The sequence below is a fragment of the Equus przewalskii genome, chromosome 19, assembly GCF_037783145.1.
Source record: "Equus przewalskii isolate Varuska chromosome 19, EquPr2, whole genome shotgun sequence".
NCBI lineage: Eukaryota > Metazoa > Chordata > Mammalia > Perissodactyla > Equidae > Equus > Equus przewalskii.
Genome location: NC_091849.1, coordinates 40,123,474 through 40,146,016, shown reverse-complemented (window position 1 = coordinate 40,146,016; position 22,543 = coordinate 40,123,474). Strand labels below are relative to the sequence as shown.

The following is a 22,543-nucleotide window of genomic DNA, read 5'->3' as shown; positions in this document are numbered from 1 at the left end:
ACTGTGTGAACTGGAGCAGGTGGCCGATGAGCCTAAGCCTCAGTTTCTCCATCTGTGATGTGGGGGTGATCATTCCTACCTCCTGGAGTCAGTGTGCAGACTGGCACCCGGCACGTGGCAAGTACACAACCGCATACGAGACAGGACCGGCTGCATCTCCTGCTCCCTTGCAGTGTTGGCAAACAGGCCCCGTGGTGCTGCTGGGGAGGGTGGAGCCAGGGTGGCCTGCCTGGGCTGATGCGGCCGTTTCCTGCCCTTGGAGATTGGGCGGCCAGAGAGCAGGGAGGTGGCACGGGGCAGGCCTGCCGGGCATCCCCACGTGGGTGTCGGGCTTGGCAGGCAGCCCTGGAGCATCGTTGATGCGGGGCCCCAAATAGGGCTGGGGGCCGATGGGGCTGGAGGCTGCAGATGAGTGAGGCTAAGTCTGCTGATGACTCCAGAAAAGCAAGAAGTATACTGCTTGTGTAGACGCCAGCGCCAATTTCTCCCTCTTACACAAATACACACACACCCTTGGGTCACCCCTGCACACACTCGCTCCCGCTCCCTCTGCCACACACCTCACAGCGCCAGCTCCTCGGGCTCCCTCGTCCCATCTGCAGGGCCCATCAGTCAGGAGCGTTGTCTGCCATTGCAAAGGTGCCAGACGCATCAGGGCTCCAACCATTCTAGAATTTGATTTCTCACTCTCCTGAGAGCCCAGGGCTGCCTCTGGGTTACAGGGCGCCTTCTTCGGGGGGGGCTCAGGCTCCCGCTTCCCACCACCCCTTGGCCCCTGTTGTTGTCTGCAGGTCCAGGCGGGTCCCCACACCCAGGGCCGGTCAGCAGAAGGGACGGAGAGTGAGGGCAGGCTCTCCTGCTCTTTCAAGGCCTGGACCTGAGGTGGCACAGATGGTGATGGCCACATTTCATTGCCAGAACTTACCACTTGGACACCCCTAACTGCAAGGGAGACGGGGGACTGTGGGCTGGAGAGAGCCTGGGAAAGGGGCAGAGTGGCCTTTGGTGGTCAGCTCACAGGTTTTGCCCAGGGCCCGGTGGAGACTCCTAGAAACCCTCCCCGTCCTTTCCCGGATTCCCCGGATGCCGTTAATGGCAGCAATTAGGAAAGAGCAGGCCAGGCCTGCAAGTCTCTGAGAGAGGTCATACAGGAGTCACCTCAGAAGTGTCAAGGGCCATGTGGGAGCCTCTGGGGGTTGGGAGCTGGGTGGCAGAACAGCGACTAATGTCACCTGGGACCAGAACCTTTACGTACTATATGTATGTGAACCCCTATCCTCTCTCACACACACATGCTCACAAATACCCACATTCAACTCTCAAATGATACTTAGACACACAGACATGCCCCACACACATTGTTTCACACACATACATTCACCTGCACACCCGCATTCACACACCCCAAACACATGTCTACGTGTGCACCCATGAAAAGTGGTCAGGAGTCCATGTGGTGAGCCTCAAGGATGTAGTAAAACGCCTCTCCAGAAACACGTTCTCGGGACCAGCCGGAGTCTGAGAGTCACCATTAGGCAGTGTCGTATTTAAATAAGAATCGCTCACATTTGTATAGGCCTTAACATTTAACAAAGCACTCTTTCATTCACCGCTGAAAAGTGGGGTAAATATTTACTCAGCCCTGACTCTAGGCCAGTGGAGATGCAAAGATGAATAAGACACAGCCTGCGTCCTTGAGGGAGACACCCGCACAAACAGAGGAAAGCAGGGAGGGCTGAGGGAGAGAGAGCAGGAGCCGTTCCAGGTGGCGTCAGGACTGACATTGGAGTCAGGCCTTAAAGGACAAGGTTGCCAGGTGGTTCTAGGAAGAGGGGCTGCTATACACACAGGGGTCAAGGTGGCTTATTTGGGGAACGATGGGTGATTGAGAGAAGGTGGCCAAGAGCTCCCTAAAGCTGGAGTTCCAGTAGGTAAGGCCAAGATTGTTCTGCTGATGTGAAGTAATGATAGGCTCTTCCCAAAGTGCAAGGAAAAGATGATGTCAACAGGTAGAATATTCTCGTCCAGTAAAGGTTATCTCCTTGTGTCACTCAGGATTCAATTAGGAAAAAACAAAAAGAATACTCTAGATCTAAGAGGGTGTCCACTACAGGGGTTGGGTTCTATGGGTGATGGAATTGCAGAGGGGTCAACCAGGGGCTGTGAAGCATCAGATTAGTTACAGCAGGAGGCTGCCCGCTTCCAAGGATGGAGGAACATGGAGGAGAAGCTATGACCAGAGCTGAAAATCCAAATCCATCCGGCAGGAGCTAGAACCCAGGGAGCTGGGATCACAGAGGAGGCTCAGGAGCTGACAAGAGACACCACTTGAAGCAGAAAATGAGGAAGAAATACCTGGCTTCTCCCCTCCTCCCAACCTCTAGCCTTCCTCCAGTGCCTCCATCGGCCAACTCTACCTGGAAGCCCAAGGGCAAAGGAGCCTGGGAACAGGCAAGGGAGTCTGGGAAATGTAGTTCCTCAGCGTGCAGAGCGGGGCAGGTGAAAGGGAAGACAGATCTGAGAGAAAATAGTAGAACAACCAGCATGCTCCTGTGATTTCTTCTTAAACTGCTGGTGTCAGCTGTAGATATGTTTGCTGGTGTGAAAGTGAATGAACAAATGCCAAATGAATATTAAAAGGGAAAAAAAAGAAAGAAAAACAACTGAGAAGCAGCCGCTTATGCTTGTTTTATTTTTCCTGGGTAAGGTCTTGGGGTTGCAGTTTTAAATTCTGTTTCAGAGCGTTGGAGCTTAATTAAATTTAACACGTTGTAGAAACTTAAAATAGCAATTCGTGGTTTCTGCTAACAGAGATGTCGCTAGTTTATGTGATGGAAAGAAATCCATCAGGATTTTAGGATGTGTCTTTCCCGAAGAGGGCTGTGATCCCATGGTTGTGCCAGGTATGGTATTTTGTCTCTCCAGATCCATTCTCCCCTCCTCCACCCTGCTGTGGGCCCTGGCAGACTGCCCAGTGTGCAGCCATGAACTCTGGCTTTTGGTTGGGTTCAGCCACGGAGGTAGCAGGAGATTGGGCAGAGAGAAGAGAGTGAGGTCAGCGTACTTTCTCAGCTGGTTCCCAAGCTATAAGGTTGCCCCTGGCTGTCTCTGTCCCTCAATCAAATTTTCTAGACCAATGCATCTCAGCAGGGGGTGATTTTGCCCCCGGAGGACATCTCGCAATGTCTGGAGACATCTTTGGTTGTTACAACTGGAGATGCTACTGGGATCCCATGGGTAGAGGCCAGGGATGCTGCTAAACATCCTCCAGTGCAGAGGACAGCCCCCCAACAAAGAATTATCCAGCCCGAGGTATCGCTAGTGCCGAGGCTGAGAACCCTGCCCTCGATCAGTGCTTCTCAAGCTTTTCATAGAGAAGGTCTAGCACTGTTTTCTGCCAATCTGTTGCAGACCAATACTTTTGTAGGAAAATGCTAGAAATAAGTTAGAAAAAACAACCATGCACTTGGATGTCACAACCAATGCCAGATTGCTGTAAGACTTTCTTAATGCTTCCTCTCAATTTCTGTACTGTCTGATAACGGACCAGGAGCAGCTCAGGGACCAGCACCCAGCTGTGGGCCACACTCTGAGTAGCTCCGGCCTGCTTGATGCCCGCTCCTTCCTGGGCGGGTGACCTCCCCTGTATACTCAGGCCTGGAGCAGAGTGGGTGACAGCTTGCCTGCTAGCAGCCCGGGCGATTGCACATTCCACGTTCCCCTCTGGTTCCCCATCCTCTATCCACCCTTTGGAACGAGTCCCTTTGTAAGTAAAGTCTTTAATTATCCCTCTGAGATGGGTGGAAGGACAAGAATGTGATGGGAAGCCTGGCTTGGGAGCCCAGCTCAGGAGCTTGACTGTCCCGTGTGGGTCCTGGCCCATCTCTGAGGAGCGTTTCAGTGGGCCAGGGGCCTGGCCAGGGTTGTGTTTTAGGTGGAACACTCTGGAGATGGTGGTGCTGAGCACAGACTTTAAGGGAGCACAGTCAGAGGCAGGGAGGCCTGTGTGGAGGCCAGAGATGGCGAGGCCTGAGCCACAGCGTGAGTGTGGAGATGGGAGGCAGGGAGAAGTCCAGAAGGTGGGAGCTACCAGCCAGAGTGCCAATGAGATGTGGGTAGGAAGGCAGTAGGGACCCAGGCTCCCAAGATCCAGCCTGGAGGATCAGTGGTTGGTTCCTGGGGACCATGAGGGGGTGGACAGGGCCACACGGGCTGGAGATGAGTGTAGTTCTGTCACTAGACTTTGAATAGTGCCCGTTTCACAGGATTTTCTCGTGTAGTTCGTCCTTTCAGCTGCCTGGAGCGGAGAGCAGTCTTGCTTATGGTTCAGAGCCTGGGCTCTGAATCCCAGCGCATCCAGATCTGGTCTCAGCTCCACCCACCCACCGCAAGGGGAAGTGAAAACGCTTAGCTTCCTCCTTCCCTAGATGGGAATGATAACTTCCTCCGGAAGTTGCCAGGAGGTTAAATGAGATGAGGCATGTAAACTTCCCTGCACAAGGTTAGTTCTGGGTAAACGCTGATTCTTATTGTTATTGGCAAAGGCAAAGGTGACTGCTGAGGCTGTCTGGAGCCAGCTGGCTCCAGCTCTCCTGTAAGTCCCTTCCACACACACACACACACACACACACACACACCCACACGCGCGCATCGCGCACACACACACACACACACACACACACCCCACAACCGAGGAACCAGGTGCTGCTTTCCTGCTCTGAGAATCAGGCCCTTTCCTCCGGCCTTGTTTCTGATGGGCCAGTTACAGGATGAAGCTTTTCTGAGCCTGACCCTCCTCCCTGGTGCCCGAAGCCTGCCAAGGCTCAGCCTCGCCCCACTGCTCCTCCGCTAGCAGCACAGCCCAACTGGGGCTTCATCGCATCGTGATTTTCTCTGACCTGGGAAGCAAGGAGGAGGGAGAGAGGCCAGGCAGAGTTCCCCCAGAGTCACCCCGAGGGGTAGAAAAATAGGGCAGTGGCTGAGAGGCAGCGTGGCACAGCAGTTAGGCGTGGAGCCAGACTGCCTGGTTCAGATCCCAGCTCTGCCACTTACTAGCTGGGCACTCACGGGCAGGCAGCTTAACCTCTCTGTGCCTCAGGTTCTTATCTACAAAATGGAGATGACAGTAATAGTAACAACCTCCCCACAAGTGTTATGAGTATTAATCCCCTTAAAGATCTCAGAACAGTGCCTGGTACAGAGTAAGCCCTCCATCTTAGCGACTTTTCTTCTTCCTGAGTAGTGTCTGTATTAGTGGTGGTTCTAAGAGTAGGGTCTGCTTCCTAGGATAAGATGGCTCATCACTGAGATAATCTCTGGGCTCAAGGTCCATCTCCTGTGTCCTGGGCTTGTTGGGAAGGTCAAATGCAATCCTGAACGTGGAACCCTTGTCACATGACAGGTGTTCAGTGGACAGCCGGCTCATCTCCTCCTTACTGGAGATGCCCTCACACTGCTCACGGCCCCGCGGTGGGTGGGGGCAGTTCTGAGTGGACAGGAGCCAGCCTGCCTGGGTGGGACTCCCGACTCCGCGTGCTGGGTCTGCTTACTTAGACCCTCTGCACTTCTGTCTCCCCGTCTGCAGAGGGAGGGTCCTGACAGTGGCTACAGCAGAGAGTTGCTGCAGGACTAAGTGAGTTGACAGACATAGGGCACTTAGAGCACACAGTTGGCACCTGTTGTTTGCCCTAGTGTTGTCACTGTTCCGTGTGTGCACCACTCCTGCCCCTCCAACGCACATCATCAGCCCTGGGGGACAGCAAGTGGGCCCTGGGAGCATGGCCACGTGGAGCTCCCCAGGCTTCGCCACAGACCAGAGATCCTGCTGGTGGAGGAGTGTGAGCCTCAGTGGGCTCTGAGCTGGCTCCAGGGATTGGGGCCGGGGGGCTGACCTGCCACCGGCCAGGCGGCGTTCTCATTGAGGTGAGGAAAAGCATCCCATGTTTGTAGTAAGAAGCAAACCCAGACTGTGGACCTAGGAACTGGTGTTAAGTCTTGGCTGCCCCATCCTAACAGTCCCAGCTGTGTGACTTCAGGCAGATCACTCAGCCTCTCTGAGTCTCAGCCATTCCTGCTGTGTGATATGAAAGCGCTACTCCCTCCCCTTACAGGACTGCCATGATGCCCAGGTGAGACCCAAGAGGCTGGCCTGCAGGGCCTTGCTGGATCCATGCCCCCACCTCCACCCACCTCTTTGGCCCCAAGCACTGGGGCTGTGGGCTGGGCTTGGTCAGGGGTTGGAGTTTCCTCCGTTGTGGCTTCCCCATTGGCAGAGCAGGCAGAGGGGGTGCAGGGAGGCAGCAGCCTCCGGGGCTGCCCCCTGACGGGACATCAATACCTCCTGTCAGCGCCCATCCTCCGTGTGCAGCTCCTGGACGCCCGCTTTCAGGCTCCGGTATTTCATATTTGAGATCTCAATTACCTGCCTGGCTCTGGGCTTGAGGGGTTGACGGGCGCTGATGGAGCCCTTGTGTGGGAGGGGACAGGAGGATGGAGGGCTCTTTGGGAGTTGGGGTTGATGGGAAAGGCTGAAGAGCGGGTGCAGCCCCTTCGGGCCCAGGCAAATGTTCTGCAGGAGAGTTTATAGGGTGACTCAGGCACGGTCTCTGGAGACACCAGAAGGCATGATACCAGCCTAGGGCCTTAGTGATCAGGGTTTGTATTAGGCCTCCTGGAGGTCCAGGCAGGAGAGGCCCAGACCCCCTAAGGTGTAGGGACCGGCAGGCCTCCCCGACCAGAGGAACTCTTTCCGCAGGTCCCTGGGTGCCCTGGCCTGCTGTGGCCGTGACGGAGGAATCGGCCCTTCCCTCTGGGAAACAGAATTGCCCTCCAGTTTTCAACACTGTGCTGTCCCCCCACCTCTGAGCATCACCCCCCCCACCTCCAGTTCTCCTCTGCTTAGACCCCCGCCACTCCCAAGTGTGCCCCAGCAGACATCCTCCGCCCCCAGGCACGAGAAAGCCAGAGGATGGCAGTGGCTCCTGAGGACAGGAAGGACAGGCCCTTGTGTGTGGCAGTCCAGCACAGGCCCAGACAGGGGGCTGGGTCAATGTGGACGAGTCTCTGAGGACACAACAAGGGGTGCGCCGAGCTTGGGGGGTGCTGGAGCGGGGCCAGGGCTGACCTGACTGTCACCCCCGCTTCCCAGGGACTGAGGGAATATTTGGGGCAGACATGGCAGAAGGAGGGTGCGGGAGTCCTCCTTTTTAATCCCTGCGTCTTCAGGCTTTAACCTGTCTGCTCTCCTGTCCCTCCCCTCTCTTCTCTGTGCCTCCATCTCCAAACCGCTTTCCCCTGTCTCTGCTTCCAACCGTCCCCTTTCTCATCCTCTTCATCCACGTCCTCATTCACTATTTATTTCCACATCTTCTGGGTGGCTTCCTGCGCCCAATCGCGGCCGTCTCTTTCTCTCTGTGTCTCTCTCTGACAACGCGTCTACCCCTGACTCTGTCTCTCTCACCTCTCTTTCCACACCACCTGTCTCTCTTCTCTTGCCTGGGTCCCTGGCCTCACATCTCTCTGACTCCTTCACTGTTTCCTCTGCCCTGTACCTGTCACCTCCCTCTCCCCCACCTCCTCTCCATCTCTCCCTTTTCCTGTCTCTTCACCTGTCACTCTCTCTGCTCTGCCTCATTCTCTCTGTGTCCCTGTGTCTGTCTGTCTCTCTCCCCTTCCACCTCTCCATCTCTGCTGTCTGTCACTCTCTCTCTATTTCTGTCCCTGTCCCCCATCACCCGTCCCTCCCTCACCATCCCTCCTTCTCTACATCTACCCCCACCCACCCCAGGATGATCCCAGCTTCCAACAAGGCCTTCGTGGTCAACAACCTGGTGTCAGGGACTGGCTACGACCTGTGTGTGCTGGCCATGTGGGACGACACTGCCACGACGCTCACGGCCACCAACATCGTGGGCTGTGCCCAGTTCTTCACCAAGGCCGACTATCCACAGTGCCAGTCGATGCACAGCCAGCTCCTGGGCGGCACCATGATCCTGGTCATCGGCGGCATCATCGTGGCCACGCTGCTGGTCTTCATCGTCATCCTGATGGTGCGCTACAAGGTCTGCAACCAGGAGGCCCCCGGCAAGATGGTGGCCACCACTGCTGTCAGCAACATGCACTCGCAGACCAATGGGGCCCAGCTGCCCGCTCTGAGCAGCGCACCCAGCGGGGCCCCAGTGCAGGCACCGCCCAAGGTGGTGGTGCGCAACGAGCTGGTCCAGTTCAGTGCCAGCCTGGCCCGAGGCAGCGACTCCTCTTCCTCCAGCTCCCTGGGCAGCGGGGAGGCCGCGGGGCTAGGACATGGCCCCTGGAGGCTCCCTCCCCCTGCCTCCCGCCCCAAGCCCAACCTTGACCGCCTGATGGGGGCCTTTGCCTCCCTGGACCTCAAGAGTCAGAGAAAGGAGGAGCTGCTGGACTCCAGGACTCCAGGGGGGAGAGGGTCTGGGACATCTGCCAGGGGCCACCAGTCGGACCGAGAGCCACTGCTGGGGCCACCCACAGCCCGGGCCAGGAGCCTGCTCCCCTTGCCCCTGGAGGGCAAGGCCAAACGCAGCCACTCCTTTGACATGGGGGACTTCGCAGCTGCGGCTGCGGCAGCGGGAGCGGTCACCGCAGGTGGCTACAGCCCCCCTCGGAGGGTCTCCAACATCTGGACAAAACGCAGCCTCTCTGTCAACGGCATGCTTTTGCCCTTTGAGGAGAGTGACCTGGTGGGGGCACGGGGGACATTTGGCAGCTCCGAGTGGGTAATGGAGAGCACGGTGTAGGCCTGGGGGTGGGCATCCTCCCTCCCCACTGGCAGAGCAGAAGAAGGGGGAAGAATCTGTACTGGGAGTCCTTGTGGAGTTTCCATGGCGATGTTTACATCCAGGGCCGTTTCCTCTCCCTGTCAACGGCCTCCCCCACCCCCACCATCCATGCCACCTTCCCAGGCCTGTCCCCCACCACCCAGTGGGGTGTGCTCAGGGAAAGCAGACTCCATCGCTAAAACGTCGGGCTGAGCCCCGAGTGTTGGGAGAGGCGGCACTTGGCCTTTCTCATCACAAATGTCGCAGATAAGCAAGCGGCTGTGGATTGCTTATGGTTCCTGTGTTGTTTCTATTTCTTAATTTATTTTTTCCACTTCCCAGACTCCCCCTCTTCCTTCACACAGATAATGGAGGGTTTGCTCTACATATGGAAGCAGGTTCCCAGCCGCCCTAGAAGTGGGCGACTGAGGTCCGTTGACAAGAGAAGGGAGTTATTCTGCCTCCACACGTGTTTTGGGGGAGGCTGTGGAGTCCCCTGGCCAGACTCCTCACTGTTCCCAACCGTCCCCACGCTTGGGAGAGATGAGTGAGCCCCACGTCAGACCCTGCTCCCCTGCTTCTCAAACATGACGCCCCGTATACACCCATCACATCAGCTTCAACCAGAAGGGTAGCTTCCAGGGCTCCTTGTGTGTGCGCGATGGAGAAGGGCTTTAGGAGGCGTAAGGGCATAAGGGATCTTAGCTTTTGGAATTGCTTTGGGATTTTTGCCTCTTTTTTGAGGAAGCTGGCACAGAAAGTCCCCGTGAGCATGTGGTGGGTCAAGAGAGCTTCTCTTAAGGAAAGCAGAGTAGGGTGGCCAAAGGAGCACTGGACTTGGAGTGCAAAGATCTGGGTTTGGATTCCAGAGCCACCACCCAGTAACCAGCTGAACACGCTGAGCGAGACCCTTCCTATCTTTGGGCCTCAGTCACCTAATTTGCAAAATCCTGGGATTGTACCAGGTGTCTGATTTCCTCCCAGTCCTAAAGACTAATGAACTCTTCATGACTCTAAATGTTATGGTTTCAGCTCAGCTCAGGAGCACAAGCTGTAGAGCAGTCCCTGTCCTTCCTACTGGACACGGAGGGAGAATTCTAGAGGCTTTGGAGGGGAAAGCTGAATCTCATTAGAATCGTAGTTTTGAAGCTTGAAGAGCTGTCTGCCATCATCTCATCCTTAACCCTCTCTCCCCCTCCCCCCAGAGTATAAGGGACTTGCCCATGGTCACACGGTGAGTTAGTGACCAAGTCAGGGTAGGTGTGAAGGCCGCCTCCTCCTGAGCGTGGTGGTGGGGATCTGTTACCCTGTCTTCACCCTGGCTAGGGCATTTCTGGGTCCAAAGTCTGTCCCTTGTTTGTTCCTGAAGAAGGTGGCTCAGGGTGGGACATGGGGCATGCCTTCCATGGATGCCATTCATGAAGAGCATCCATCCATGGACATGACAAGATGGCTATGGGAGGGGCACATGGGCTCCTTTTGACGTAGGGATTAACGCCCACACTCCCAGACAGTGTCGAGATGGGGCAGAGGGGGTGCGGGAGGAAGAAACTGCTTTAGAAGTGTCTGAACGACTTCCCCCTGCATCTGTCTCTCCTGGTCTCTGTCTGTTGCGGGTTTCTCCTAACTGCCAACGCACTACCTCTCCCTCGGTCTCCCCAACTCATTCTTCCCTCTCCCGAGCCTCTGCCATAGATCTCTAACCTCTCTCTCTCCTTCTTCTCCCTCCTTCCACTTGCCAACCACACAGCATACAAAGCACACAGGTGAGTCCACTTCGGGCCGAAAAGTTCTGATGGGCTCAGACCTGGAGCTGTGCTGGTGGCCCCCACCCCCACCCAGAGCACACAAGGAGAGGGTGGGAACTGTCTATGCAGGATTGCCTTTTGGCTCCAGCCCAGGAGCCTCCCAATCCCATGCCTTCGTCCTTCCGCCCCTCCTCCCTTGCTTCTCCCTGTCCTCGCCTTCCCTCCACCCTCCTGTCTTTATTCTTCTTTTACTTCCTGTGACTCTCGGCCTTGCCCAGTCCCTTTCTGGTCTTGGCAAGGTCATTAACTGACCAGGCCAGTCTCTTCCTGAGACCACAAGTTAATTTTCCAGGCTAATCCCAGTGCCAGAGCACATGCCTCCCCCAGCCATGGCGGCGCCCACAGAACTGGGTGACTTGGAAGCGTCTTTCCCACCCTCCTCTTTTCCGCCTCCGTTTCCCTCCTCTCTGTGTCTCTCTGCACCTTTCTCACTCAGCCTTTCTAAATGTAGCCATTGAGGAAGTGAGCCCCAATACCACCTTTCTTTTCGCCTTTGGGTTCAGACACCCAGAGGGAAAGTGGTGGATGTCGGAAGGGGAGGAACCAACTGTCTGTTTTTGTCAGTGGCCCTGAGCTCTGTCATGACATGGTATGTACTCGCGCTTGTGTTTGTCATGTTTCTGACTTGGAGTTTTGGAAAACAACATCCCTGTGGTCAGAATATAAATGCCAATCTTCTCCTTTGCAAAAAAAAAAAAAAGATGTACAGTAAAATGTACAGTTTTAAAAACAACCAACCACACTTCTTGGGAGAGAAAAAAAGAACATTCTCATGTCTGTGAATGTCTGCTGTTCATTTCTCTGGAAACGCCATGGTTTTCTGAAGGGGGCTCTGAAGTTGCATTTTCCAGTGTACGTGTGTCAGCTACTGCCTGGTAGGAGCCTGTTTCCTGCCAAGTTCATGTAAAGATGGCAGCCTTCTGAAAGAGAGAATGGGGCCGTCCTCCTGGAGTAAAGATCAGTAGAGGATCTAGAATGAAGCTCCAAGCTAAGAAGGAATTGTTCCTTCCTAGTTACCCTGATGTCCCACCAGCCCGCCTCCTTTTATTGGACTGTGGCCACCACCACACTTAGCCACTAGGGGAGCACATGTACCTTCCACCCATTTTGGTTGAGCCTTGAATGGCACTTTTTCAAAAGGGTCTTTTACTGGGGAACCAGGACAACAAACCAAAGCACAAACCCAAAGTGTAGAAACAAATGAGCTTCTGGAACACGCTTCCCAACCCTATCTTCATCTGATGTTTAGATCAGCACTGTTCAATAGGAATAAAGTGTGAGCCCTGCTGTCATTTTAAATCTAACCTAATATATCCAAAATATTATTCCAACAGGCAATCATTATAAAGTTATTAATAGGACATTTAAATTGTTTTGTACAAAGTTTTGGAAATCTGGTGTGTGTTCTACACTCATGGCAATCATTTTTCACATCTTGGCACATCTTTAGAATGCTAAGAGCCATATGTGGCCAGTACTGGCCACTGTATTGGATGGTGCAGCTCCAGACGTACAATGATCATGCAAGCGTCGCTTTTGGCAGGGGAAGCACTGACAATTATTGAGCACCTACAGTTCCCAGGTACTGTATTGGTGCTTCTCGTGCATTCCCCACTGACTCCTCACTGCAGCCTCTCAAGGTGGATATTCTTATGCCGATTTTACAGATGAAGGGACTAGGCTCAGAGGGGTTAAGTAGCTTGCCCATGGTCCCACAATAAGTCTGTCTGCAAAGCCTTAGCCCTTTCCATAACGTCACACTGCTTTTCCTATCCTTTCTTCCTCTCTTCAACCTGCTATAGATTACATTTTACACTGACTGAGGTACTCAAATTTATAGCCTGATCCGGAAGCCCTTGGTTTGCCCTCAAGGTCTGGTAAAATTCTCAGTGTTGACTGCCGGCAAGGGTCCCTTGTTTAAGTGGGTTCTTCTGACCTCACGCTGGCCTTTCTGGCTCTTCTTGGCTTGTAACACATTTCCTCCCCTGGCCAGGAAGATTCCCCCAGGCTTCAGACAGTCTGGCCCAGCCTGCCCTTGTGATCACCCCTTCTCAAGGCCTGGGGCCTTCTAGGAGGTCTCTTGTATAACAACCTCCACCTCCAGCCTCGTCCGGTCCCCTGTGCCCTGAAAGCCTGTGACTTCTTCCTTTTTAAGACATAAAGTCTCATACCAGCTCACTCCAATGAGTGAACTCATCTTCCCCCGCTTCCTGTTGGAAAACAGGAGGAGAGGCTCTGCCCACCCAGATCCTCTTTCCTCACAGGAGAGAAGGCTTCAGCTCTCTCATCTTGTGCAGAGTAGAGGTAGCTGATGCACTCTGAGCCCAGCTGAATTATTAACTAGCAAAGAGTTCAACCTCCTTCTCCCAAGTTCTTGATAACGACACATCCCTCAGGTTCCCTTCGAAGGAGATGTTTTTCATTTTGCCATCATTACAGTGTTGAAAGTCCAAAAGAACTTAGATACACTTTTTTTTAAGGGATGTAATTTCCAGCCAGGTAAGAGAAAAGTCACTGTCTCAGATGTCTGCCTTCCAAACTGAGCAGTAACTTTTCTCCCAGAGTCTGTGGGTATTGATTTTCCATAAGTACAGCCTGAGTGCCTCTGTCTGCTGTCCTCTGTTCTCAAAGTGTCTACGGGGAAGGTCTCAGAGCTTCAGCAAGCCACATGGGGCTTCCTTTGTACTTGCAGCCGTTGGAGTTTCTGCAAACTGCTGCTGGTAAAATAGATACGCTTATTTTAAAAAAAGACTGTTGTCAGGGAGCAGTCAAAACCTGAACACACCGTTTTAAACATCACACCCAGATTCCCAAACCCAGCAACGTTCTATGTGATGCAGTTGCCAGCAGGAAGAATTTGTTGCGACCATAAGGCTTCTCACAGGTAAATACCTGGGGTTCCTGCCTTTGCACAACAGAACCAGATCCATCCAGGTTGCTCTCCCAACATCTAAAAGGAACATTGCCCTGCTCACAGTTTAAAAACGTCTATTTGTGCTTTCAGCCTGTAAACTAAAGATCTTACTTTCTCAGCTTCCATGATCTCGTTTAAGTGTCCCCCCTGGCAGCCAGCCGATGTTCACAACAACGCTGTGAGTTTCCCCTCCCTGCAGCCTCTCACAGAGGGAAACTGAAATGCTTCCCAACCGACCAAAGAGGGGAGCCCGCCTCTCCCCCTCAAGCTACCCTGGGAGCCCATCACTGCCGTTCAGCCTCCTCTGACTGGTGCAGCAATGTTGGCCCATGTCCTCATTTGGGATGCTTGGCATATTTCTTCTGCTCACTGACTCTGGGGAAACGGGCCCAGACTGCAGGCTCTTGCCTGGTTATTTTTCTGTTCTTCTTGGGATAACTGATCTTCTTGTCCCTTTGGCCAAATAGCTGAATGTGCTCCTGGCCAATCAGAGCCAGGATTCTCCTCCACCATCTTGTGTTGGAGTCTCTCTGGAGCTGCGGCAAGGAAGATCTCATTATCTAGTCCCTTTCTGAGATGTCAATGCATCCTGCAGTTACCCGCTTGGGTCCCTATGGATGAGGGGGTGAATCTGGAATTTCACCCATCTCCATGGGATTCCCAAACCCATGTGGTCCATATCCAGTCAGCCCACTGACCAGCCCACAACCCTGGGCCCCTCCATCCAGCTGCCCATTTGGTTGGTGATGATGAGCACGCCCCCTTTTCTTTTGCTACCTCCTCTGTAACATGTGCTCAGTGATACTCCCTGGCACACCTGGCAGCGACTCTAGCATTTATATACTTTGCAAGAGTGAGTTTTCTTTCCCTTGACTCCCCTATGCTATATCCAAGATGTCCTCCATTCCCCAAACTGTGAATACCTCTGTCAGCTTCCTGACACTGTTCCTACTCTCTCATGAAGAAACACCTCAGAGGCCCACACTGTCACCTCCATCACCAACGCAGGATGTCTTGGGAACAAGCAAGTATCTTGTTTACCATTTGAGAAGGACTATTGCTAAGAAGAAGGGATTTAAGTCCTCAGTTACACCCAGTCATCTGGAATGGTCCCCTCCTGGGTTCCCTGTCACACTCTTTCTACCCATTCCTTGGGATCTCTCAAAGATACAATTCTGCCTGTCTACCAAAGATGGGCTGGTTGCCTTACCTACTCAGACTAAACATGGGAAAGTTCTTGTCCCTTCATTAGGTTGACACAAGGTTGGCATTCTCCAAGTGGATATTGAACTGCAGAATTAAATTGATAATAGTAGCTGACATTCATTGAGAGTTCCCTACGTGCTGTGCACTGTTCTAAAAGCTTTACACAGATTATCTCAATTTGTCATCAAAACAACACAGTGAAGTAGGTATTACTATTATCATCCCCAATGGGGAAGCTAAGGTAGAGAGAGGTTAAATAACTTGCCCAAGGTCACACAGCTAGTGAGTGGCAGAGTTGGGTAAACAATAAGTTAATTGTCCTGAAGTTACCTACAGAGCTGCAGAGACGATTAGAAACACAGAGTTTTTTGGGTTTCATGTCAAAGGCCTGAATTCTGGTATGGGAACTTCGAATTTTAGAAGACCAAGTCCAGCAGAAAAAGCAAAAGAGGTGGAGAAATCAGTGCTACGTGCATTCAGCATGCATTTGCTGACCTACTGTGTGCCCCACACTGTGCCCTGCACTGAGGGAAATCAAAATAAAAGTGAAGGACACTGTGCATGCCCTTGAGGGCCTTACACATCCCCCTGAGGGGCAAGGACATAAGCTGGTTCTAGATCTCTGGTTTTACAAAGATCAGTCTGTTTTCACTCATTTCAAGATAATGGATAGTCCAGGAGGAGATGAACGGATGGATTGGCCAGGGCTGCAAGGCCAAGGTGGCACCTCTGGCTGGAAGAATTCACTAGATTTTAGGTTCCAAAGGGACCTGGAGTGGCCAAGTGACTGGCTTTGGGTTAAACAGGGTCCACTCAGAACTGGAATCCTGCACCTGGACTAGCAGGGATGGAAGCAGGCAACTCTAGCTGTCCCAGGAGCTTTTGAGGTGGGGTGGCAGGTGGGATGGAGAGAACAAAGCAGGCCTGGGGGAGGGGCAGTGGTAGAGAACTGGGAGGTCCTGAGCAACCCAAGGCAGGCGATGTTGCTCCTGGGGGTGAGGTGCCGTCCAGGAGGAGGAGCTGGATTCAGAGCCTGTTTCCTGGCCTCAGTGCCTTTTCCAGTAAAGTGTTGATGGTAAGTATTGACTTTGGTAAGTACACCTGAGGAGGCCCATGTAGTTATATAGATGGCACATCAGATTGGAAAAGGCAGAGTGATAATAGTCATTATGATTAATGATATGCATCATTGAAAACATTATGATAAATTGTAGCATATTAAGTGATAATATTAGGTATCTCAGTCTCATAGAATCTCAGGGCCGGCAAAGCCATCAGAGATCATCCACTCTAGGCTCCCTCGACGGGTGTTAGGATCCCCTGTTCAATAGCCATGAAAACTGTTATTAATCTTATTACAAGCAAGATCGTGCATGATGAAGTTCAGAATTCACCCCAAGTGGGGAGTGGCTCCCTGTACTCCAACCAGACCAAGGCCTGATGGTTATGGCCCTGTACCCTGGTGGGCCCTTGCAGAGTCATCATTCCTGCCTTCACAAGAAACCCAGAGCCCAGATAGCAAGCAGCTCTCTGAGACTGCTGTGGCCAAAACAGCAGTAGGAAACTAGGTGCAGAGCCAAGGCCCAGGCTGGGAACAACTCGGGGTGGGGGAGGGGCGGTGTTGCTCCCTTGCTGAATTAGCCCTGGTCTCCAGGACATTGAGAGAAGGAAGGAGGCAGGAAAGGGGGAGAAAGCACACGTTAGCCTCTGCAGCCCCTGGTGCTCCTTTATGTTCTGAGATCCACAGTCCCAGTAGCAGCTAGAAGGACCTGGAAAATTCCAGACCTCATCTCTGGGTTTCCTTACTCATTGGTTCCCCAATCCCTGCTCACCCTTCACCCTTGTTCCAGGTCTGGCATAATGGCCAAAGTCTAACCACCAGGACTCTGAAATGACAGAAATGCTGCCACCAAAAACCTCTTACAGGTTTTCCTTTATTTCTTTGGGTTAACAGACTTTTTCCCTTCTAGGATGTAAATACTCACAGGAAGACTCTGCCAGGTGCCAGGTGAATCACCCAGCAAGAAGCTGGCTCTGTTCAGAGGGCTAACAGTGAGCCAGAGGGTCTCCACTTGAATTGGGAGGTGAGAACTTCCCAAGGGGTGGTGGGACGGCCCTGGGCAGCCCATTGAGCAGCCCTCTCTACCTCTCCTTAATATCCAGGTCCCCTCAAGTCCAAACACCATCCACCTGCTTGATTTGGGAAGATTAAAATTGGCTCCCAGTTTGGTCTTAACTTCTGAATTGCCACGTTAGTCCAAGCTCGAATGAAGAGAGAATATCACAGAAACATTTCACCCCATCTGGCGGTGAGAGGGGGTTGACTGCAGCGGGCATGGCTGGACAGGCTCCTGAGCAGAGCTGACATTTCACAGTGGCTTCACCCCCACAGCTGGGGTGTGACAGGACATGTTGCTGGGGATAGGGTGACCCATGACATGAAGAGCTTGGCTTTCACATGAAAGGTAAATGGAGACGACTGTGGGTCACCCCAGAGGTCTGGGAGGAGGTGGGGAGGACCACAACAGCGATCAAGGAAAGTGGCCCAGTTCTTCCTTGACCTTCACACTTTGAAGAGTTCTGATGAGATTCCACCCTCTGAGGAATCCTACAAATAGCTTGAGGTTAATTCAGGCTTGACCTTAGGGGAGAAGAGGCTGGGACTTTTCTCTTGAGCACAAAGGCTTTTTATCCTCCTGACGTTTATGGAAAATGGGGGTCTGTACCAGGAACGAGAAAACAAGATACTCTTGCCTGAGCTCCCTCCATCCTTGGTTTGGGGTAGGAAACAAGATGGAGGGGGCTCAGGCAAGAATATCTCATTCCAGCTTGGGTTCCTTTCCTACATCCAGCCTTGTCTACACAATGGTAGGGAAGAACCTTAGCTGCAGACATTTGAGATATACAAAGTCAGCAGCAGACTTAGGGAGATTGTACAGCATCTCGCTGTTCCAAATAAATTCTTTCACATAGATGATCATTCCTTCCATTCCTTACCTAAAAACTGCAATTTATGCATTACTGCTTTCCCCATTTTACAGATTTTCCAAGCTGAGAATGAAAGTTATTTGTTTTTTCTAAGTTCTTATAGAGCTTATGGAGCAGAAGTGTGTCTTAAACCTTAGATCTTCTGACCCCAGAACTGGAGTTCCCTTCCCACCACACCCCCAGGACTCAGCCATTACAGTGCTGGCTGGCTGCCACATCAGGAAAGAAGGCAAGAAGTGAGGCTGAGGAGGCAGCCAGAGGTAGGAAAGAAAATATCCACACAAAGAGGAGGAGAGTCCAGCCTGGGAGAGGTGAAAAAGGGTCTAAGACCCTGGAGAGTTGAGAGATGCGGCTGAGAAGGGCAGTTGTGCCAGGAATTCTCTGGGTACGAGGCTCTCTCAGCCCTCCAGTGCCAGGCCTGCTGGGACAGGGGTCAGAGACCATTGTGCACTGTGGGCTAAGCAAAAAACAAGGGCAGTGACAGGAGTCTAGGCAAGGACCAGCAGGGAAGGGGTGAAGGCAGAATCAGAAGAGCAGTTGGGAGGACACGGCCATGTGGGTTCAGCCCACCCACCATCCACATCTAGAAGAGGGGAAGGGAGCAGAGACCAGGGGTATGGCTCCACCTGGAGTGTCCTTGTGGGCCCTCTACCTCGTGAAGCCAGGAGTAAGCAGGGCCCACCCAGGAGCTGAGGTCATCTTCAGGATTCGAGTGTTTGTCCTATAAGCTTTGAGGCTTTAGTTCTTCCCTATGGGAAGGCGAAGACCCCTGACTCCATGTAGGAAGAGAGGCATGTTGGAAAATCATGGCTGTGTCTACCCTGCATTTCAAGGTCCAGTGAAGGAAGAGAGGGCTGGTTTCTCCATGAATATTGGAGGCTTCAGGGCACAGTCCCGCCATCAAACCCACTTGTCTCTTCCAAGTCTCCATGAGGGGATGGCTGCAGACTAAATGAGTGGGAACTAGTTGAAGGTGATGAGCTCTCCAGGCCTTCCACATTGTTCCAGGGTGCATTCACCTGCCATATGCAGTCTCTTCGGGAGGAGGGCTCTTGAACAGCAGGGTGGAAGCCTTTCAGACAGTTTTATGGAGTCTGAATTGGCCTCAAACCAGCTAGGGAAGGAGGGACTCAGGACTCCCCTTTTGGCTGTGAGGCACCATGCATAGGAAAGCTCTTCACAGAATACAAAGGACGGACCAACCAGGGAGGAGGGAACTGGTGTTATTTACCAAACAGTGTGGTAAGCATCTCATATACTTCATATGTCATTCCTCATAATTCTCACTCATCCCTGTGACCTCAGAGTTAGACCATCCGTTTACCACTGAGAAAAGCGAGACACAGAGAGGTTAAATAACTTGCTGCAGGTCACGTAACTAGTTGGTAGGAGGGCTGGGTACTGGAGTTGCCCCAAAGTCACCTAAGAAACAGCAAAGGACATTAGAATTTCAGTGAATTTCCTGGGAGAAATCATAATATGTGAGCAATGAGGGTTAAATCAGTGAATGAAACATTAAAACGTGGAAGACATGGAGAAATACACTGAGCAAATAATGACCTCACTGTGCCTCTCGCAGTGCCTCATGGTGAGAAATAAGAGACTGCTCCTAAGGTCCTTGAACGTTGTGCTGACAAACTGAGCACTAAATCATTCCCAGGTCCCTGTTTGCTTTTCTGGTTTTGCTTTCTAAAGTGTGGCGATTAGAGGGAGGGGAGGAGTAAGACAGCAGGCCCAACGCCCTGCACACCCTTCCTTCAGGGGACTTGAGTCTTTTCCCTGTTTAGGTATCTTCATCTGTAAAATGGCCATGGTATCATCTACCTCCAAGGATTATTGTTTGTAAATTACAGAGCTCTAGACAGCTACAAATAACCCATAGGAGTTAAGAAGTCACCAATTTATGATGATTAATGACATGGATCAATGACAATGCTGCTATAAATTACAGGACATTAATGATTATGCTTGTTAGGCCCAGAGTCTCAGGGCGGGAAAGATCAGAGGTCTCCAAATAAGCCCTCCTCTGCTCATCAATATCCCTGCCAAGTGGTATTATTCTCATTACAAATGATTCCATTCTTTTCATTCCTAAGTCCTCCATGGAAGAGGACACATGAAGAATTCATGCCCTGGCTCCAATGAGCTTGGTGCTCCGTGCTTGTGGCTCCGGGTGAGTACAGACTCCACCATTCTTGCTCCTTAGAAGAACCCAGAGCCGCTACAGAAGACAACTCCCAGGATATGCTGTGGCCACCACTGGGGTAGAAAACCAGAGCCAGGGCCCCAGCTGGGGAGTCTTAGGAGCCTGTTCTCTTTCCAAATCAGCTCTGCTCCATGGCACACATGGAAAACTAGAAGAGGACGGGGCAGAGGCACTGGCAACCTCAACCCCGGAGGCCCCAGTAAGCGGATGTTTTGTGTTCTGCCAGAACTTTCACTACTAATTGTGAAAACCAGAAAAGTTGCCCACCACCGCCCAGGTGCACACCGCAGGCCAATGACGGGAATTCGTACTTCTGATTCACACTCTAAGGAAGACAACGATGCCCTCCCACCAGCAATTTGTTCCTTAACAATTCTCCCTCTATCCTCATTCAAGAACTAGAAGAACAAAGTGATAAAAATAGTAACTAATAAAATTCCAGGATCTCAATATGAATCACCATTCCTGCCTCCCACATCCTTCCTAATGACCTGCCATTCCTGTGGATAAATTTGTTCCTTTAGTTCTTGCTCTATTACAATGTAAATGCTGAGGGAAAATTCTGCCAGATGTCAATAAACCACCTGGTGTCAGGTCCCCACCTGAGACAGTGATGAGCAGTATTCAAAGGGGGAGGTGGGAGGGCCAAGGGCACCTCTTGTAACAGTCACCCACCCTCCCCTCATTGCCCATTTCCCCGTGGCACAAACACTACCATCTGGTTTGGGTGGGCAGAGGAAAAAGAAGGTGCCATCCAAGTTTTTACTCCTGAATCAGAGCACCAATCACAAGTGCCAGCAGTCAAGAAGGACATGCAGCCTTTATTAAGCTTTTCCACTTGACCTGAGGCCTGGAGGCTTTATTGGGGCCTGGGTGACTGACCAGGCCCCTGGAGCCCCGCAGGCCTCCTTCATGAAAGCACAGTTTTGAGGAACAAGATAATCCACAAAAGAGGGAAAATATACCCATGCAAAGAGCCAAGTTTCCATGTTGATGGTAAACGGAAAAGCCTTTGGGTCAGAACTGAGCCCTAGGACACAAAGGGAAGAGAAGAGAGATGAAGGGAAGGGACCCACGCTCTCTGCGATCCGGGAGCCTACAGTGGGAGCCCAGCTCACAGCCCAGCCCTCCCACCGAGGAGCCACGTGAACCTCAACCTTTGAGGGAACCTGACCTGTGAGGCCTGGGCTGTCCTGCGCCTGAAGCTCAACTCTCCTCCCTGCAGGGAGAGTACTGGACATCTTGAGGGAGAGAAGGGGCGCGGACGGTGCAGAGAACAGAAGTCCCAGGTCCTGCCCGCAGATCCTTTCCAGAGGGCTAATGCCTCGCCAAAGGCTGGGAAGGAAGCAGTCTGGGGAGGCCACGCTGGGGTGGGGACTCCTGAAGGATGGCTTCCTGGTTCCTAGAAGATGGCGGTGTGGACAAACGGGCTGCCCCCGTGCTCTTCGTTACGGCTTGACTGATGGTCATGGGCAGGGACCACGCCTGTGGCAGTAAAAGGAAATCGGAAGAAACCTGACACTTAGAAAGGCAGGGGTGGGCGGAAGCAGCAGACCAAGTTAAAATCACAGTATTTGAGGCCCGTCTGCCTTCAGAGGACATTTCCATCACAGCCCCGGCCTCACAAATATTCTGTATCAGGCATTACTATCGTGTCACCTTTCAGGTGACAGAACATGCTCACAAAGGGTCAGTGTATGTCCCACGACCACCCAGAGGTTGGGTGGCAGAGCCGCGCGCGACTCAGAAGGGAGAGTTCTGACTCAGGTCTGGGCTTCCGTCCGCCCCAGCCCTTCACCCATCACAGTGAGAGGCAGATGGAAACGGCACCGACGAGGAACCCGAGGGGGAAAACCGCCGCTCACCGCAGGGAGGCCCACCGGGGAGGGGCGTCCGGGGGCGGCTCCGCCGGCAGCGCTGGGCCTCGGGTCCCCGCTCCCGCGCGGCACTCAGATCACTCTCCTCCATGGGACTGGGGTGGAATCCTTTTTCCAGGAGAAGAGGGGAGACACGCGAAGGTGAGGCGCAGGAAGGGCGAGGGGGCTTCTGCCGCCGCCCACCCCCTGCCTAGGGGGGCTCTAAGGGCAGTGGAACGGGGTCCCCGGAGGAGGCCCCTGGCCAGCCCCCCGCCCTGGGGAGCCACTGGGCCAGCGTATGTCCCGCTGAGCCCGGCCCGGGAGGGCAGCACGTGGGGTGGCCGGCGGGCGGAGCGGTTCCGCTGGAGGCGGCCGTGGAGAGGGCAGCCGAGGGGTGAGGCCCGGACGCGGGGAGGGCTCAGCGGGGGCCTCGAGCGGCCCAGGACCGCCCCTGGCCGGCGGGACGCGCGCCCCCCGCGGGGAGGAGGCCGGGTGCGGCCCGCACCCCCGACCTGAGATAAGGGAGAGGGCGGCCCGCTCTCCGCAGCCTGGGCCCAGGGGTTTTCCTGCATCTTCATGGCAGGTCTGATCTTGGGGCGGGGGCTCTCCATAACCCCTCTGTCCACTAAGAGGCCACCTAAGAACCTTCGTCTCCGAGAACACGAGAAAATGAGCCAAGCACCAGCGAAAATTAACCGCTCGCCAACGGCTTCACCTCCTTCCGTTGGCCCCGCCCATCACCCCGCCCTCCCGGCAGACCTCCTCCAATCAGAGGC

At 53.3% G+C, this 22,543-nt stretch overlaps 1 protein-coding gene and 1 long non-coding RNA gene across 7 annotated transcripts in view; one reads left to right on the top strand and one right to left on the bottom strand.

Annotated features, from left to right (window-relative positions):
• Nucleotides 1–11,380, top strand: part of LRFN2 (leucine rich repeat and fibronectin type III domain containing 2) — a 187,810-nt gene extending 176,430 nt beyond the window's left edge. For all 4 annotated transcript variants that reach the window (XM_070584542.1, XM_070584541.1, XM_070584544.1 and 1 more), the window contains one exon: nt 7,787–11,380. In XM_070584542.1, coding sequence (XP_070440643.1) covers nt 7,787–8,768 — 982 coding nt within the window. In that variant the 3' untranslated portion in view covers nt 8,769–11,380. The remainder of the gene's footprint in view (nt 1–7,786) is intronic.
• Nucleotides 11,381–11,933: 553 nt separating this feature from the next.
• LOC139077322 (uncharacterized) lies at nt 11,934–22,490 on the bottom strand. 3 transcript variants are annotated; one of them, XR_011529724.1, is made up of 4 exons: nt 22,280–22,490; nt 21,777–21,896; nt 21,086–21,396; nt 11,934–13,311 (listed from the first exon to the last, which is right to left on the bottom strand). It is a non-coding gene; the product is annotated as an uncharacterized lncRNA (long non-coding RNA). The 3 variants fall into 3 exon arrangements; XR_011529722.1 differs by lacking the exon at nt 11,934–13,311 and adding an exon at nt 16,633–19,127; XR_011529723.1 differs by lacking the exon at nt 11,934–13,311 and adding an exon at nt 20,713–20,941.
• Between the last annotated feature and the right edge of the window lie 53 nt (nt 22,491–22,543).